Source organism: Centrocercus urophasianus, unplaced genomic scaffold (genome assembly GCF_019232065.1).
Source record: "Centrocercus urophasianus isolate 14NV4802_14NV808 unplaced genomic scaffold, USGS_Curo_1.0 seq_24, whole genome shotgun sequence".
NCBI lineage: Eukaryota > Metazoa > Chordata > Aves > Galliformes > Phasianidae > Centrocercus > Centrocercus urophasianus.
Window position 1 is genome coordinate 11,812,404 of NW_024884800.1, and position 17,545 is coordinate 11,829,948.

General features: G+C 42.2%; 1 protein-coding gene across 2 annotated transcripts in view; it reads left to right on the forward strand.

Moving 5' to 3' along the window:
• LOC122163917 (vascular endothelial growth factor receptor kdr-like) overlaps positions 1 to 17,545 on the forward strand; it is a 119,993-nt gene that overhangs the window by 86,937 nt on the left and 15,511 nt on the right. The window contains exons 17-28 of one of the 2 annotated variants that reach the window (XM_042825492.1): positions 439 to 574; positions 1,873 to 1,977; positions 4,325 to 4,441; positions 6,703 to 6,791; positions 7,688 to 7,853; positions 8,433 to 8,530; positions 9,393 to 9,515; positions 9,623 to 9,734; positions 14,363 to 14,462; positions 15,029 to 15,134; positions 16,803 to 16,927; positions 17,170 to 17,248. In XM_042825492.1, coding sequence (XP_042681426.1) covers positions 439 to 574; positions 1,873 to 1,977; positions 4,325 to 4,441; positions 6,703 to 6,791; positions 7,688 to 7,853; positions 8,433 to 8,530; positions 9,393 to 9,515; positions 9,623 to 9,734; positions 14,363 to 14,462; positions 15,029 to 15,134; positions 16,803 to 16,927; positions 17,170 to 17,248 — 1,356 coding nt within the window. The remainder of the gene's footprint in view (positions 1 to 438; positions 575 to 1,872; positions 1,978 to 4,324; positions 4,442 to 6,702; positions 6,792 to 7,687; positions 7,854 to 8,432; positions 8,531 to 9,392; positions 9,516 to 9,622; positions 9,735 to 14,362; positions 14,463 to 15,028; positions 15,135 to 16,802; positions 16,928 to 17,169; positions 17,249 to 17,545) is intronic. The other variant, XM_042825493.1, reaches the window with a different exon arrangement.

Genomic DNA, 17,545 nt, shown 5'->3' on the forward strand with positions numbered 1-17,545 from the left:
GCAATCGCTATGAAACAGCTGTGCAGAATCAAGTCTGCAAAACAAAATGTTGCTGAACTGAAAATGGAGCAGAACATGCAGAACACTCTGCAGGCCACCAGCAAGTGCAGCTTGTGGAGATCACAGAGAAAAGCGCTTCTTTATTTTAATAGATACAGCCAGAAGAAAGTAATAGTGTGTCCTCAGAGTGTTTATCAACATTAATCCAAGAGTCTGCCCAACACTGATGAGTGACAGACATGCATAAACATTTATTTCCCAGATAAGGGGAAAGGAGAGGCAAAAAACTGAAGGGATGCATTTATGGTTTGGAATAAATTTCAGAGCTAAGACTGCAATACAGGGAACTCCCCAGCTTGTTTTTCATCTTACAAATGACAGTTCTCCCCCATTAGAGTTGCAAAGTAAACACTGTGAATAATTTTTTCCAATTTTTAGCCTGATGCCACAGATATTAAAACAGGATACCTGTCAATTATAATGGATCCAGAGGAAATGCCTCTTGATGAGCAGTGTGACCGTCTTCCCTACGACAGCAGTAAATGGGAGTTCCCAAGAGACAGGCTGCGGTTGGGTGAGTGGTTCTTGATCATTATTATAAAGAATGATGGTTTATAACGCTTTTCAATTTCAATGGACCTGTTGTACAATCCAAGAATCAGCCTACTATTTAGGGCTGGCATACTCCCATCCTTTGGTGAGAATTGGCACCAAGTCACAGAATTCATTGTCACCCTTAAACAAGGTGAGACAAGGAGTTCGGTAAGGAAAGCAAAGATGTTGTCTCTCAAAACAGTTTTCATCTCTTACTGTTCCTTGGAGAAGTGAAACCAAACTCTTAACAGGGAAGGGAAGGTACCTGCAGGTACTGTGCCTGTCAAAAACATGGCTTCCCTCCTATAGAGGACTAGGGAAAGAGGGGTGAATCTGGAAGGTTACAGTCTAACAGTGAATTTTTCTTTTGAAGAATAATCAGTTATTTGTCAGCTATTCAAAGTTGGCTTTGAGCTGTAAAGAACTATCAAGAAAAACAAACCAAATTTAACTGAACTCAACTCAATGGATGATAGAGCAAAGAAATGTAAAAAGTGGACTGTGTTTGCTTAGAGAAACAGTAACATCTGTGTGCAACAGTGAGTGCAGGGAATATATGTGTGTATGTGTGTGTTCATGGTGATCAAGCTGGAGAATGGAGAAGAAAGAGGAAGACAGACCAAAAAAGGAAAAAAAGGAGAAGGTGGTGGGACATGGGCTCAAACTGGCAGAGTGGAAGGGCCATACCACGATGCCCAGGGTACCCTACTGCACTACGGGTCAGAGCCCTCAGAGCACTAGGTGGTATGGGCCTGAAAATTCAAATGGATGTGAAATTATGAAAGATCACCACCTGAAATTCCATTTAATATAAATTTTACTTCAAATAAAAGTCAATAACTAAAGGTTCAAAGGGTTCTGGCTGTCTGAGTGCCTTAGCAGGCCATCGTTATGACTGTGATTCATGAGAGATCAGGGTTCCACAATTCCACATTTAACCTGATTTTCCAGAGCTTGAGGATGACTGTATGTATTGTTTTTACCCTTAAGCCATATATATATATATACAGCCTTGCCTTCAGCTGAATCCAGATTTATTTATTCTACTCTGTTCTATCACATTCTGTATTGCATTAAAGTCATATGGATATAAATCATTCTGTTTATATCCATATACTGCAAATATGTGATACAGGCTTCTGTCAGCTGTCAGTCTACGTTGTGCCTGGGTGCTGGAGCCTTGTATTTCTTGCACAGCTGAGAATGCATGATTCCCTCTTACCCGATGCAGACTGTTTTAAGCCCCCTTTGGCTCATTCTTGACTCTTGCTTCTCTAGGTAAAACACTGGGTCACGGTGCTTTTGGGAAGGTGGTGGAAGCGTCTGCTTTTGGCATTGATAAATCTTCAACCTGCAAAACAGTTGCCGTAAAAATGCTCAAAGGTACATATCCCTCTGAGATACTCAGGAGGCTCCTCAGGGAACATGTGGGCAGTAAGGTTTCCAGTTCTCAGCTCCAAACAAGTCTCAAGTTCATTGTGTTCAGAAGGGAGTGGGTTTGCCATATGGGAGCAATTAGTCCTTACAGAGTGGATGTTAACGTGTGGGAAATGACAAGTGGGCTCCATGCTGTGCTGCTGATAGAGTCTGGTATCCCTAGAGGAGGAAAACAGCAGCTTACAGGTCTGTGAGGTTAGAAGGGAAACAGATTACAGAATGTAATTACACTAGATGGTCTGGAATTGGATCTAAGCCTTCGATCACAGGCCTTTCAGATGCACAACATTTCAAGGGGCTGAGAAAAAGCAGTGCCAAGAGAGTAAATTAGAGACAACTTGCTTGCAATTATAGAAATTAAGGAAAGCTTTTACCATTCAGCAATGAGGAATGGATGAACTTGGAGACTATTCTTTCAAATTACATTTACATATAAAGCCTCTGCAGACAGCTTATGAATAAATGCATCTGCTAGCACATTGGCTTCTTGAGCTTCAGCTTTATGGCTGCTCATGTAGGATTTTTTCAAAGGTGCAGTCAGTGCTCATTGGATATCTGCACAGCCCACATTGCTCAGCATTGCTGCTGCACGGCTGTATTACTGCTGCATTAACTCCTGCAATGCCATGAACTGGGAAATTCTCTTTCATCACAGCATTTGGCTTCTGTTTCCAGCTGCTTCTGATGCTCTGCTACTTCCCATCTCTCTCAAGTGCCAGACTCATCAGCTCTCTTCTCTGCATTACTTTCTAGATCTTCAGATCATCATTTTTTGTTCTCATTTCCTCTGTTCCACACCCATTCCTTATGTATCCTAGAAACCACTGATCTAGCCACACTCCATCCATACTGCCCTAGATAGCTCTGGGCTTTCATTCACTTCCATGCTGTGCTTCCCAGCTGATCCTCATGTCAACTCCACCCTGCCCACACATATTCAGCAAAAACTGACAGTTTCCCTATCTAATTTTACCTTTTTCTCCCCTAGGGGGGTCAGCCAGCTCTAACCTGGCATTCCCAAACTAACATGCCCATAATTCATCATGTTCCTGAATAAACCAGATTCTCTAGCTGAAATCAATCCATTCAGGGGAAAAAAAGAAAAAAAGAAAAAAAGAAAAAAAAAGGCTTTAGAGAAGTTTACATTACTGTAATTCTCGTGTATCTGTCATTTCCTTGAAGCTGACTAGTGTCTGTTCTGGTTTGAAGGTTACGTGTTCATGTGCTAGATTATCTGAAGCATTTCAGAGGCTGCTTTAGCTTTCACCAGGCGTGTGTTCTGGCATGCTAGTGTAAATCAGGAGAGGTGCCACCCCCCACACATCCATGACACCAGTGACTGAAGAAACTTGGGGCTTGGAATAACTCCTTCTTTATGATGCACAGTTTGGTGAAAACTTGTTTATGGGAATTCTACCAACAGATAAAGAAGTTGTATTTGTTACACCAAGTGATCTGTTATGTAACTATTTTTTCATTTTTAAATCTTACGTGATTTTGCTAAGGCAAAAACAGAGGAAACAGGATGCAGCCCCTTTTTCTTACAGTGTATTTTGACCATGACAGTTTTGGAAAGAAGGCAGAGGAAACAGGTCAGCATCTGAAGAGCATTCAGGATTGAGAATGTCTTAACTTTGGCAGCGAAAGAGAATGAAGTACAGTATAGCAGGCTAACCAGAGCTCATGAAGTGTGGAGGTCATGGTTCATACCCTCACCTTGGCTCAAATGTGTATTTCTAAGGTCAACGATATCCCACAGGACTGAGATTTATTAATGCTGTACATTCTCCAATAGCTTTTGGGACTCATCTTGCAGATGTGGGGGGTTTCTCCAACACATGCATTGGAGTGATGTTTAGTACTGCAGAGAAATGTATTCAGAAGTATTGTAAAGAAGTGCTGCTAAACTGCACATCACTGCTACCAAAAGAGAAGTACGTTATTCTGCTTGTTATTGCTGCTTAGAATGATTGTTCCTCTACTAAACTTGCAAAATTCAGTTCTTGCAAAGGTTCTCTGGGATCTGATTTAGGTAAGTTCCTCTACAGGACAGTAACCTCTGTAACTCATTTTAGAGAAAGAAAGGGTCACTCAAAAGATAGTGTTATTCCACTTCATAAAGGTCACCCGGAAACAATGAAGCAGCTGAATTATTATCTGTTTGAGAGTCTGAAAGGCAAAGATACTGCAAGTAACCTGGGTGGCTTTTGTTTCCAAGTATAAACAGGATCTTGCTGTGTCCTGCTGAAAATATCCTGCTGTGTAAAGATGATTTTTTCCTGTTTATCTTAAGCAGAATGTGCAACTACTAATGAATGCAAGGCTTTAATGTCTGAACTGAAGATCCTTATCCACATAGGACACCATCTGAATGTAGTCAACCTGCTGGGAGCTTGCACCAAAGCTGGAGGTAAGAAGTGCTCACTAAATATGAAGTAAAGAAGAAGCCCTTCTCAGTTACGATGGTACTTCAACGTATCTGTGCTGCACTGCCCAAGTCTCATGCACGCACTGTTAATGGAAGCACAAGGAGTGCTTCTACTGCTGCAGATATGGCCACATCACATAAATGGCTTCTGAAACTTTTCCCCAACCACAGGTGTCACTTCTCTATCTTTTCTTTCTTTCTCCTTTGTAAGCTCATTTACAAAAGAGAATATGAACTGCAGAGAGATGGGTTCCTTCATTGCAGTTCAGTTCCTTAGTCTTCCACATGAACACCATATGTCATTTCAAAGGTGCTTGTCCCCTTCTTCTCCCTCTTCTTCCCTGTCTTCTTGGGATAATGCACCAGGCTAAAAGGTACTGGTGGCTTCCTCTTCCCAAGTGATTCAGTCCTGCTAGGAGTTTCATTCCTTGCATAGCATGCAGGAAGCCTTAGGCAGTCCAAAGCTGAATGGAGCAGCAGTATGGACTTCCAAGGGACTGAGCTGACATGGCTTGCTGTACATCATGCAAAAATCTACTGGGAAGTGCAGACTTAAAGAAAAGATTCCATAAATCGTAGACCTTTGTCACTAAAGCATCCCTTCCCTTCCCATGCTGCCCTACAAAGCATCTGTATCTCTTACTGCACTGTGCTTTAACTTCAGTGTGCCAACTCTAAAAGATGCCTTTTAACGGCTTACAATGAGCCTTCAGAACAGTCCCAAGGGGATATTTAAGACAGCTGAGGACAAAGAAACCAGAGTAAAACAAATGAAAGGGAAAGAGTGAGAGAGATGGTGTGCACATCTGTTGTTATCTGGGACTCTGAAACTATCATTTTCCCAAAGAACGTGGAGTTGTCCATTTAAATGGGGAAAATAAGATTTCAGCCAGGTGGATTTGTTAGGATAAGAGAAATCTCCTACCCAGCAAGATCCTCCCAGCTTGAAGGGAGCAATCAGTAAGTAGCAGCCTGCTGCAATCTGGGAGCCAGGAATGGGGAGCTCACAGGGATTATTGGAGCATGCAAACCCCAAAAGTTTGTATTCAGACACATAAGAAGCTTGGCTAGGTAGCTGGGATTGTGAGTGGAGAAGTTGTGGCCTAACAAACAGGTGCCTAAAACATGGCAGCCTTGCTAGAAGGTCAGTAGTTGTTAACTGCTTCAGCCACAGAATTCCAACTGCCTAGAAAAATACACTGCAGTAACTGGTCCTGCACTGTGACTGTCCATCCTCTGAAGAGCTTTTTCTCCTAGGAGCCCCTCAGTTTCCCAGTGCAACTGCAGACTGAAGAAAAATAGCTGTGAGCTCTCAAGACTGACGCTGAGATAGGAGTTACTATTAAAATGCCATTGCAGAATATGGTGTTTTTTCCTTCCTTGTTAGGTTTTATATAACCATACAATGACACTTCTAATGAAGACTGATATTAAGTATGCACATACATTATTTCAGCAATATAACAGCTAACAAATTTTAACACTTTGGCTGAGCGTCTGATGCTGAGCACTTAGAATTAATGCACAGTGTATGCTTTGCAGTGAAGAAATAAAATACAGAGAAGTCACGGCTAGGAAACCTATCAGAGCCGTGCATAAATCAGTAACAGGAGCTACAAAGCTGTGCTTGAATCCGCATTTGCCTGGGGCATCCATGAGAGCATTTGACCCTGGGTTCTCTAGAGAAACACCCCCCTAAGATCTCCTTGCTCTGCCAGCCCCCAGCACTCCAACTGGGGCAAGCTGTGTGCTCGGCAGCAGAACCACCCTGAGCTGAGGCTGGCTGTGCTCGTGCAGACGCTGTGCTGAGAAGGTTACAGCTCTGGTCAATGGGATCTGACAGGGATCCAGCACACTTTCATTGCCTCCACAGGCATCAGCTCCACCCAAAACAAGCAATTGCAAAGACAGAGGATGCTACGATTCTGTGAATAGAATAAACAATCATAACAACATAGAGGAGTGCATATTCTTCTTTATAATTCTGAATTTCCCTTTGCCAGTGTTCATAAATACCAATGTTTATCATCAAATGGGGAAAAGAATCAGTTCTGTATTTCCTCCTTTCTGTATCTACTGTTGATTACGTGCTTCTGGAGTGTCACTTCTCTGTTTCCTGAATTCTTCACCTATTTAACAGGAATGATAGTATTTACCTATTTAGAAGAGGATTTGTGAGGATAAGGTAACATTAAGTGCTATGCAGTGCTTCAGAACTCATTTGACTTTCACTGTCTCTTTAGGTCCTTTAATGGTCATAGTAGAATATTGTAAATATGGAAATCTGTCCAATTATCTACGAGGAAAACGAGGAGATTTCATTGCATACAAGGTAAAGGAATTACAGTCATAAGCCAAAGAACTAAAAACCACTGACCTCAAGTTCAGTTTTTTCTGCGTTAACACAGGGGGTTTGATATTTATGTAGGCTGCTTTCACACCACGTTTCAATTCATATGAGCAACAAAAAGACATGGTCTTCCTTGGACCTCACTCCCATCCTCTTCCTCTGAACAACTACTAAAGAAATAGCTGGAAATACCCAAATACTAGTGCATTTGAGACAGAAAGGGAACTTCTTGTGATACACTTCCCAGCACAAGGAGGTCACAAAAACTGGTGTGAACAACATAAGCCTAATTTAGGGATTTGTGTTTGGTAGCCCCCAGTTATCAAAACTAGGCCACCTTCTCTGCCATGTGCTTGTTCCCATCTCCTGCACTCTCCCTTCTGTGCCAATCCAAGAGCCTGTGCAGCAGGCAAACACAGTCTGAAGTAAAGCAAACGATGGTTGTGTTTCCAAAGGGTTGTGTCCATCCACACAAACATTTGTGCTAGCATAGATTGGGCTGTGGTACAAGGGAAGACACAGAAAGTCAGAAATCAGCATTGAGGAGAGGATGGGGCTACTTTCCTGTCATGAAAACATAGTGCCTCGGGGCTCCCTACACCAAGCCCTGCAAGAACTGGAGCCTCTTCAGAGTTACAGTCTCTCTGCTCATCCCTTAGTCTCATCTAGCCTGCTTCTACCTAACTTTCATGGTGCAATATTAATAAATGGGAGTAAGGTGTATTAATAAATAGGAAGCAGGGAACATCCTTTCAAACATGGTTTGAGTGTATCTCCAGGGGACCTTTTCTCCTCTCTGTATGTCATTCCATTGCACAACTGTCAATACCGAGTTATGACATCTTCAAATGCTAAAATCAGTTTTATACCATTTCTAGTCCCAGGAGAACTCTGGCCAAGCAGAGAAAAGCCTGGATGAGTCCAGCAGCGATTTGACAGAGCTGATCAAGAGACGCCTTGAGAGTGTAGCCAGCACTGGGAGCTCTGCCAGCTCAGGATTTATTGAAGATAAGAGTTACAGTGACTCTGAAGAGGATGAAGAAGGTAAAAGAAACCCACCTAATCCCACATCTTTCATTGTGAAGATTTCTGTTAGCTATTTTTGTGTTGCTTGGTCAGTGCCACACACACCGCTGCACACTTTACAAGCCCTTACACTGCATGATGTGCTTCATTGAGCGCAGATTCTTTCTCCTGCCTATGCCCCACTCCAACTTTCTCACAAAAAGAGATCTGCAATAGCATATGTATACAAAAGTTGCTCCTGCTGTGTAGGAGTAACAGCAGCGTTTTACCAGAAGATTTGTTAGGGCCAATCTGTCCCCAGTCTCTTCACACACTATAAATAGTTCCCCTCTCTTTTATCCCCAGATATTGTTTTCCCCATAACTAAATGATGTGAATAAATGTTGGATTGAACTCTTTAACCATCTGGTCTGGCTGTAGGTCAGTGATTCCCAAGCCAGAACTGTGACTTTGGTGAAGTAATAGCATTTTAGACAGCTTGTGAACCTAACAATCCTCAAATGCAGGACTGGGATCATCAGTGTGGCAGCAACACCAGTGCCCAAAAGCTCTGGGACTGCTGCTCTAGTGTTCTGCTCTGTCTGTGATCTCTCCTAGATGCTGAAGATCTGTACAAGCGGCCACTGACTTTGGAGGACCTGATTTGTTACAGCTTCCAAGTGGCAAAAGGGATGGAATTTCTTGCCTCCAGAAAAGTGAGTTCATTCAAACATCATGGGTATCTGACATGAAGAAACCCAAATAGCTTAAGCCTGTGTAATCTGTTATTTGATTTTGTAGTAGTGTTGGAGATCACCTTAGCTCTAGTGGTTAAGCAGTCAGTAGCACTGAAGGAGCTCTGAAGGAACATCTGTCCTGTTCTGGGCTAGGAAGGTGTGACTACAGACTGTAAGGCCATTCACAGAACTGACTCAAGCAGATGCAGAAAGCTTATGTGGAAGGGTTCTGGTGTGGCCAGTAAAGTGCTGCTGAATAAGGGGGAGGGACTACACAGCTGTTTGTTTAGCTTGTTATGGTGGTGTCAGTTATGGTGGAGACTATCAGCAAAGCTAGCATATCTTTTGATAGGAAAAGAAAGTACATTTGTAACTGTGGAAAGACTTCTTTTTTATATGTATTACACATACCAAAGTGTGAACAAAATTGAGAGCTTGGATTTAGCACAAAGCTACATGGGTACACACACAGAAATTACATGAGCAGCAATTGCCTATGTGAAATGACCCTGTTCTCACACATGCTCATAGGACTGCATTTGCAAGTGCAGCTCCTGCTGCTTTTTGATCTCTCCCAAATTTGCCAAACAATAATTAACTGGAAAATTGCACTCCCTTAGTCTCATCATTACTATGAACATCTTTTCATACAGAAAAAACCTGAAGATGAACTGCAATACTTAGTTTGTTCCTCAAGTTATTTTCTCCCTCTCTTTAACCTTCTCACAACAAAAACACCTTTATCTGTCCATCTCCAAAGGAGGTCTCGTGCTTTCAGCCCTAGCTGTGACCCGCTGTCCAGGCAGACCCCCTGATGTTGCCTCTCTTCATTCCCTCCCAGTGCATCCATCGGGACTTGGCAGCAAGGAACATCCTTCTTTCTGAGAACAATGTGGTGAAGATCTGTGACTTTGGGCTAGCCAGGGACATTTACAAAGACCCTGACTATGTTCGGAAAGGAGATGTAAGTGGAAAAAACCTAAAATGCTAATCTCAGACCTTTATTCTCCTAGGACTTAGCAGATTGTTAACAGCAGTTCTGGCAATGTGTTGTGTCTTTTGCATTCGTAGGCAAGACTTCCACTCAAATGGATGGCTCCAGAAGCAATTTTTGATAAGATTTACACAACACAGAGTGATGTATGGTCTTTTGGAGTTCTGCTATGGGAAATATTTTCTCTAGGTAAGAATGTTTTTTTTCCTCCCAGCTGATGACTCTATGGTTACTATGAGGAACTTCTGACAAAAGATAATAATGTGATGTCATGTTTCTATTTCAGTTAGTACAATTGCACAGTGTATCTGGTGTAAAATAAAGTCAACAAGAACTCCATCTGGCAAAGTGCATGAAAGCAGTGCATACAGGGGAGCAGGGGCAGGAACCAAACAAAATCTAAAATCCTGGACTTGACATCTGTAATAACTGTAACCAGCAGAGCACAGAGATAACACAAGCCTCAAATACTCAAGAATGAAATATTTCTTTGAGAGCAATGAAGAATTTTCCCCATCAAACTGTATTTTCCCTTAAGCTCTCTGCGTTAGGAAACCACGCAGCCCAGAGGTTGCAGAGGATTGCACTGCTGCTGACACAGTGGTCTGATGTTGCTCGTGGCAGACCAGGAAACCAGGAGGAGTTTGCCCACATTGCATTTTATCTCAGTCTATTATCTTTCCCACAAAAACTAAGTAAGATTTTAAGTAAGAAAAATGAACTGGCAACAGCTGCCATCAGGTTGACGTGAGAACCAGTGCTAGGCTCTGCTTAAATCATTTTGGCAGCAAGCAGGTAGAATGCATACATTTCTGCCCATGTCATTTGCAAGCCACAAAATTTTTGAAGGGATGGCAATACTGTTCTTAATATAGATTTAATCTTCTGATGGTGTTAGAAGTCTCAGCTTCACTGAGACCTGGTTACTGTCCAGCAGATAAAGCCCAGAAATGTAGACAAGCGGTCTTACAGGGAGTTGGATTTTGCTGCTCTCAAATTCTCTTTACAGAGTAGCAAGTCTTGTTTTCCTGAGGGAATTTAGGAATGTCAGCTCTGCCTTCTTAATCAGCATTTGCAGACAAAAGAAAACAAGCAGAATTGTCAACTTAAGCTTCTGAATTTGAAAGCAAACTGTAATACCCTACTATCTTTGGTCCATGGATCAGTTGCAATCAGTGATTAGACTCAAGATGCCAAGTCCAGATCTGGATGCAAAGTCCGGAGGTGTTTGTAACTCAGAATTTATTCAGGGTTGTTTGCAAAGAACACAACCTGATTTCAGTCAAAATCTTTGATTTGGACTTTTCTTTATTTTATATCACCTTGCAAAAGGAAGTTCACACTCAGGTGGTTAAAGCAAGTGGCAGGTGTTGCTTTCCCCCAGCCTAGCTCTTTTTATTTACAGCTTTGTTACTTTGGTGTAACACTTCCAGGGCTCTGTAACAGGATGATGCTGTGTGTGAAACACCACAGAAAGGTGAAACTCTAGAAGCACTGGCAGTGCCCCAGTTTTAACTGAGGGTTTCTGGAGATGCATCAGTATCAGCACACAGAGGCACACACAGGGGGTGGTCTCTCCATTGTGCATCTCCAAGGAACCAAGTGGACTGCACACTGCTGAATGGCAAAGACAGCATTTTACACGTGTCAACTTTGGGTCATTTGGTCTTCAATATCAGACTAATAGAAATCACAGTTTTTTCACTGAAATTCATTTAACTACTTGGGGGAAGAAAAAAAGAAGAAAAAAAAAGCACATATATCTGCTTTCTTTTCATCTTAGATAGCCTGTTTGCTTAATGAAGGTGCTCAGTTGGGACAACAGAGTGTCCTGTTCTGAATGTAGGGAAATCTACCAGCTTCTTCCAAGGGCTGCCATTTGTAGAGCTGCTGCCTTCCCTGTGACGTGGATCCAAACTGCTTTCCTCAGTCCATGGCACAGACTCAAAACCAAGTCATTTTCTCTTAAGAGGGTTTTCATTCAGATCATCCAAGCATGCCTGTGGTTTGGCACCACTCACATCTGCAGCTCACACGATAAATATTTAATTAAGGATTTCTGTCACTGATTGAACTCTCTTACATAAAAGTTTTACAGATATTTGAGAGCCAGGGAAAGGAAAGTTATTTGTCATTGCTACAGGGCATGCTTTAGCTCCCACTTACAACTGCTGCTTTTTACAGGGTCCCACAGACTTAGCACCCTTGAAAAAAATACAGCTTCTGACTAGCAAAATGCAGAGTTGGTTTGGACGTGGGTCCTGCCAGGGTCAGCAGCTGAATGACGCATGATAGGCTTCCTCTTGACAGGCTGGCAGACTGGGTCTGTTTTGGTGGCATACAGGGAAATCAGAACTGGAAAGACCGTGTATTTTAATCTGGGGCTGGGTTTGCATTGAGCTCTGCATTATGTAAATGGAGTCAGCACACCTCACGTCAGGTTGAGCCAGCGATTCCTAATAGATCCTGAAGGCATTTACAGAATGGCAGTGTCCCTTGGAATTTAAATGTGCACTGTTCGAAAGGTAATCAAATGTAATTATGTAAACAAGTAGCGCCTGGTTGTATAACATCAGCATCTTATTATCCTACTAAAATAAAACCAAGATCAAAAGAGTGCTACTATATCAAATGCATGCCACTTCTTTGAGCATTTTGAAACAGATTTCCCCCAAGGAAAACATAATGTTTAGACCTTACACCATATGCCTCAGCCTACATTTCTCCTAAGCTGTCTCAGCATCCCATATCCAAGTTCTGTGGTAGTCTAGATGAAGTATAATGGTAGTGGAAAGGGAGATTTCCCTACTTTTGAGATCTGGACTGCCTTCAGCTAGTAGGAGTCCAGCAGTGGTCAAAATATAAACTAACAAAACATTTTGCAGTCATAATTCAAGGCAGTTTACCATTGCATTCCCTGTACTTGGTCTCACCAAAATATTGCAGTTGCTTTGATCAGTGATGTATAGGTAACTCAAATTGACTGACTTACTTGATTTACTGAAGGAACTGGGGCTGTTCAGGCTGGGGAAGAGGAGGCTGAGGGGAGACCTTATTGCTCTCTTCCAGTAACTGAAAGGTGATTGTAGCGAGAGTGAGGTTGGTCTCTTCTCACTGGTGACAGGACGAGGAGAAATGGCCTCAAGTTGCGCCAGGATAAGTTTAGGTTGGATATCAGGAAACACTTCTTTACAGAAAGGGTTGTTAACCACTGGAATAGGCTGCCCAGGGAGGTGGCTGAGTCACCATCCCTTAAAATCCATTTGGATGTGGTGCTCAGGGACATCATTTAGCGGAGGGTTGTTAGGGTAGTATGGTTTGGTTGCAGTTGGACTTGATGATCTTTAAGATCTTTCCCAATGTGAGCTACTCTATGATTGTATGACAGATCAGATGGAATTCTCCATCCTTCCTCACGCAGTTCCACTGCCTTGTCTTCAAGGTCTCAGTCCCAGTCGACCTATACAAAGACAAGCTATGGACAGGTCAGGAGATGTGCAAGTGGCAGTTTAGTAGGTTGGACAACCGTCAGTGCTTCCAGACCCTATACCTATCCATGCCATTTTCTTAGTTTAACTGTGGATAAACTGTGCCATAGTGCCTATCTGTCCGCTTAATTGGAGAGATTATGAGAGCTGATGGAAGCTTGTTTAGAGATCTTTGACCAATGAGTGATGCCATGTAAGCTGAACATTACATTAGCAAGTTATTATGATCATAATGACAGAACAAAGACAAAATTAGGAAGGAAAATCAAGATGCAAAGCAGAAATAGCTTTAGGGAACACTGTTGACACTGTGATCTGATACTTGCACATCAAGGAATGTTCTGTGCCTCCAAACTTTGAATGTCATCAGAGCCTATTTGCTGTGTTGAGCTGCCCTCTTATGGAGTGCCCTGGACTTCGATCCCTGCATTGTGTTGCAGATTGAGTGATCAGGTTCACAGAATAGAATAATTCTAGGAATAGTCACATTCTGGCATGCTCTTCTCTGCTTTCCTCCAAAAGATTTCTGCTGTGCTTGTGGTACCTCCAAGAGCAAAGCACTTGGTGATGTTTCCAAACTAGGGGAGAAATTACAGGAAATAAATACATAGGAATGCTGTAGACAGTAAATGATATACAGATTCCTTGAGGGCTGGATGCAGATCCAGATTGTATTCAATCCTCTTTGCTAAGAGTTGATTAAAGTTTCTTCCAAATTCACCATCCTGCCTCTAAGATGCCAAAATGAGAAAGACAAGGGCTGAACTACAGGTAGAGCTTTTGCTGAGAAGAAAGGGAAGAAAACATTACAGATCTTTCAGGTTTGTCTCCAATAGGTTAAGTAATTTTTCAAACTTCAGTACAGACATCTCTTGAATTTTACCTATGAGGTTCAGATTACTCAGATGCCAGGGTACTTCCACAAATCATATGTCTGCTCCTCCTATTTGTGGTGCATTGTAAAGTGTAGGTGTTATAAAACAATGATCACAAGTTCTGATAAGCCCTTTTTCTCTAATTGGTTGCAGAGAACAGTACATTCAATTAATGCATTTTCCTCTGAAGAAAAACGTTTATTTCTCTTCTGCCATGTTTTACCTTGGAGTGATCCACCCTATATTACAGATTCAGAGCAGACTGTGTGACTGAAACCTCTAAAAAGAAAGAGTGAGTCTGTAATGGGTCACCAACTGAAACGTTTAGACAGTGGTTACAACCCCTTCTTTGCTCCAGCCTCTTTCACTACAAGACTCCAGACGATCTCATTTCTCAGCGGATGTCACCAACTCGTGTTTCATTCACTGAGCACCCCCTTACATTTCCCACCAGGTGCCTCTCCGTACCCCGGAGTGCAGATAGACGAGGACTTCTGCCGACGGCTCAAGGAAGGAACCCGGATGAGGTCACCAGAATATTCTACTCCAGAAGTGTAAGAGCTCCTGGCTTTGTACTGAGAAATGCTGCACGTCATTTAAGTATCACAAAGGAGATTATAATAAGTCTGGAGGAGGAAGGGGACCTTCTCAGATGATGGTTGTATTTTGCATTTTGTTTTCAGTAAACATCGTAGTTGAGCATATGTTGGATCTCCTGATAACAGATGAATGCTAGTGAAAGGCCAAGTCAGCTCAACCTCTGCCAACAAGATGAACAGATCTCCCTAAGTTTGTTGTAGTTTGTGAATGTAAACTCAGAAAACTGTTGTGTGCTGGCACCCATAGCTATGACTTATTTCAGCAACATCAGTAGGCCTGTCAGTCAAATCAGTCTAAAGCTAGGTGAGAATGAAAAGCCTACAGGCTCTTTTGAAACAACAGATAGATTAAAAAATGTTCCATGTGGAACTAGAGTAGAATTTCAGCACATGGAGATTTGAACACATCTTACTCCCAAACTACCCGAGTGAGGACCAAAACATTCAGTAGCAGAAAAAAAACAGTTTGGATACAAAGATTGTGTCATTCTATTTTTTCAATACCTGTGGTTTTTATCTAGCTACCAAACAATGCTGGACTGCTGGCATGGAGTGCCCACAGAGAGACCCACCTTCACTGAGCTTGTAGAGCGCTTAGGAGACCTTCTTCAGGCCAATGTACAGCAGGTACAGCAACACAAATATTTCTGCAGTGAACATGGACCTATACAAATGTGTGTGTGTGTGGATGTGCCTGTACACAAGTAAAGACTATGCTAAGCAGCAATATTAGATTTGATTTCATAACAAAGGTTACAAGGAAAATGGCTGCTGAAATGGGTAAAGAAAATGTTAATGATTCAGAAGGGGTTATATTTCAAAACTAGGAGTTTATCCATATCTAATAAGAGAAACTTGCAGTACATTAATTTAAATATCGGCTCATTTGCCCCTTAGAGGAACACTGGTGCTTTACCTCACAAACAATTTTAATTAGATTTCAATATAGTAAACTGCTAGTTGGGCTGAACTGTCTCTCTCAAATTCTGAGCTTATGTTCATCAGCGCTCTTAGGAGCTTTAAAAGGATACAGTGTGAATCTCAGAAAGTCAATTACATAATTACTAGTTTCATAATAGTTAACCACTTTCCTTCCTCAGTGAAATCAACCTGATCCACTACGTAATTGTCAATTCACAACTCTCCTCCAGCTCTTTCCTGTTTGTAAATAAATTTAGTGAAGCCAAGTTGAAGAGGGCCCAGTTTGCAATATGAAGAGCTTGTGAGCTTTGTGCTGAAAGTGAAGTAAATTAAGGAGATACAAAATCATGATAAGGGAATAGGGCACTAAAATGGTTCAAAAGCAAAGGAAAATTTGGACAAATAGTTTTAGGGCTTGGCAATTTCTGATGATTTCTGCAGTGATGTAAATGACAATGCGGACCTTACTAATATGTGAACTGAATTCCATTAAACTTGTGGCACCAATTTCTTGTAAGAACGAGGAATAAAATCCTTCCAGGCTTTTCGAAGGACTGCCTCTTCCTAAGCTGCAACTCCTTAAGCTGATAATATGCAGAAAGTCTCCAAGTAGGCAATATTACTTAACCATATTATTTAACCAATTCCAAATTCTGTTAAAATTGTATCAGCCATAAGGACTTTGTGACTTCCTGCTGCTTCCTTCCTCCTCTAAAATTCTTAACTTTGGATTTTGGTGTCCCTAATACTGGCCCCTTGAAATTCCCAGCACAATGACAATGCAGGGTATTGCTTTGAGGAAGGGTAAATCAGTGAAATTCCATTCCCTTTCACCGGGGCAGAACAGACAAGCATCTGGAATGCAGCAGTGATCACAAGGAAATTGCAGCAAACTCACCAAGGGCACTGCTGTGAAAGGCAGCACAGCCAGCTGCTGGCTGCACACCCACTGACCCCTCTGTGCGCCTGGCTCTGCCGTGCCATGTGTGAGGGATGTCTACAAGAGCTGTGAGTGCTGTGAGAACTGGTGGGGCAATAGCTCAGACAGGTGCCTGGAAGAGAAAACAGACCAAACTGCAGATGACCATTGGGAAGTTAGAGAGTTTTCAATCTTTTTATGTCATAGATTATGCAGTGAATAATTTTCCTCATACAAAGCCCTCCACACAGTAAGTGTTGTATAAAGCTGCACATTCTAACTTCTGTGTGTTATGAAGAACATTAAAGATTGCTCTGCAGAAATATACAACTAAAATAAAAAGTAGTCCTTTCCCATTGTGAAGCCCTGTATAATATGGTAACTTTTAACATCTGGGATGGAGTGTAAAACAGCATTTACCAGCTTTGTGTTCTCTTATGCTAATTATTTTATAGGATGGTAAAGACTATATCCCACTGAACATTACCTTGTGTCCTGATGGAGAGCCTAACTCCAAAACTTGCCCCGTGGAGGAAAATTTGAACAACTGTGTTAATCGCTGGAGTGCAGTGGAAACTGGGTAAGAAAAATACATGTCTGAGCACGGGTGTGAAGGAGAGGGAGATCTGATGTAGCTGGGTTGTTCTCACAGTGTGGCAGTTCTAAGTGAGTTGGACAAAAATATTTGTCAGAGCGTTGTTTGTTAGTTACAGGAGATGGCAAAGAAAGACTGGGATGGGGATGGAGCTGTGTCAGGGCTACTAGCTGAGCTACCAGCACCTGCCTGGGCCTCATGTCGCCCTTCAACTTTCTGTCTTCCAGCAGCGGCAGCAAAAGGCGCCCTCTGAGTGTGAAGACGTTTGATGAAGTTTCAGTGGGAAAGGAGAAGGTGATGCATGAGGTGAGCGGGGTGACTGTGTCCTTCTCCACTAGCAACATTGACTGCTTGGCACCAACACCGAACGGTTATCAGAGTGTTTGAAATCTCTGTGGTCAGAAAAAAGGCTTTAAATCGAGGGGAATATTTGGCCCAAGCATCTCACACACAGGGCTGTGTGACAGCAGAGGAACCTGCACTTACTTTGACAAATAATTTGAAGAGAAGCTCCTGTGTGAGTAGACTGACGTTGGTCAGGCTGCAGAGCTTTATGTTACAGCCAGACAGGAGCATATCTCAATATTGGTTTGATTTTTTCCC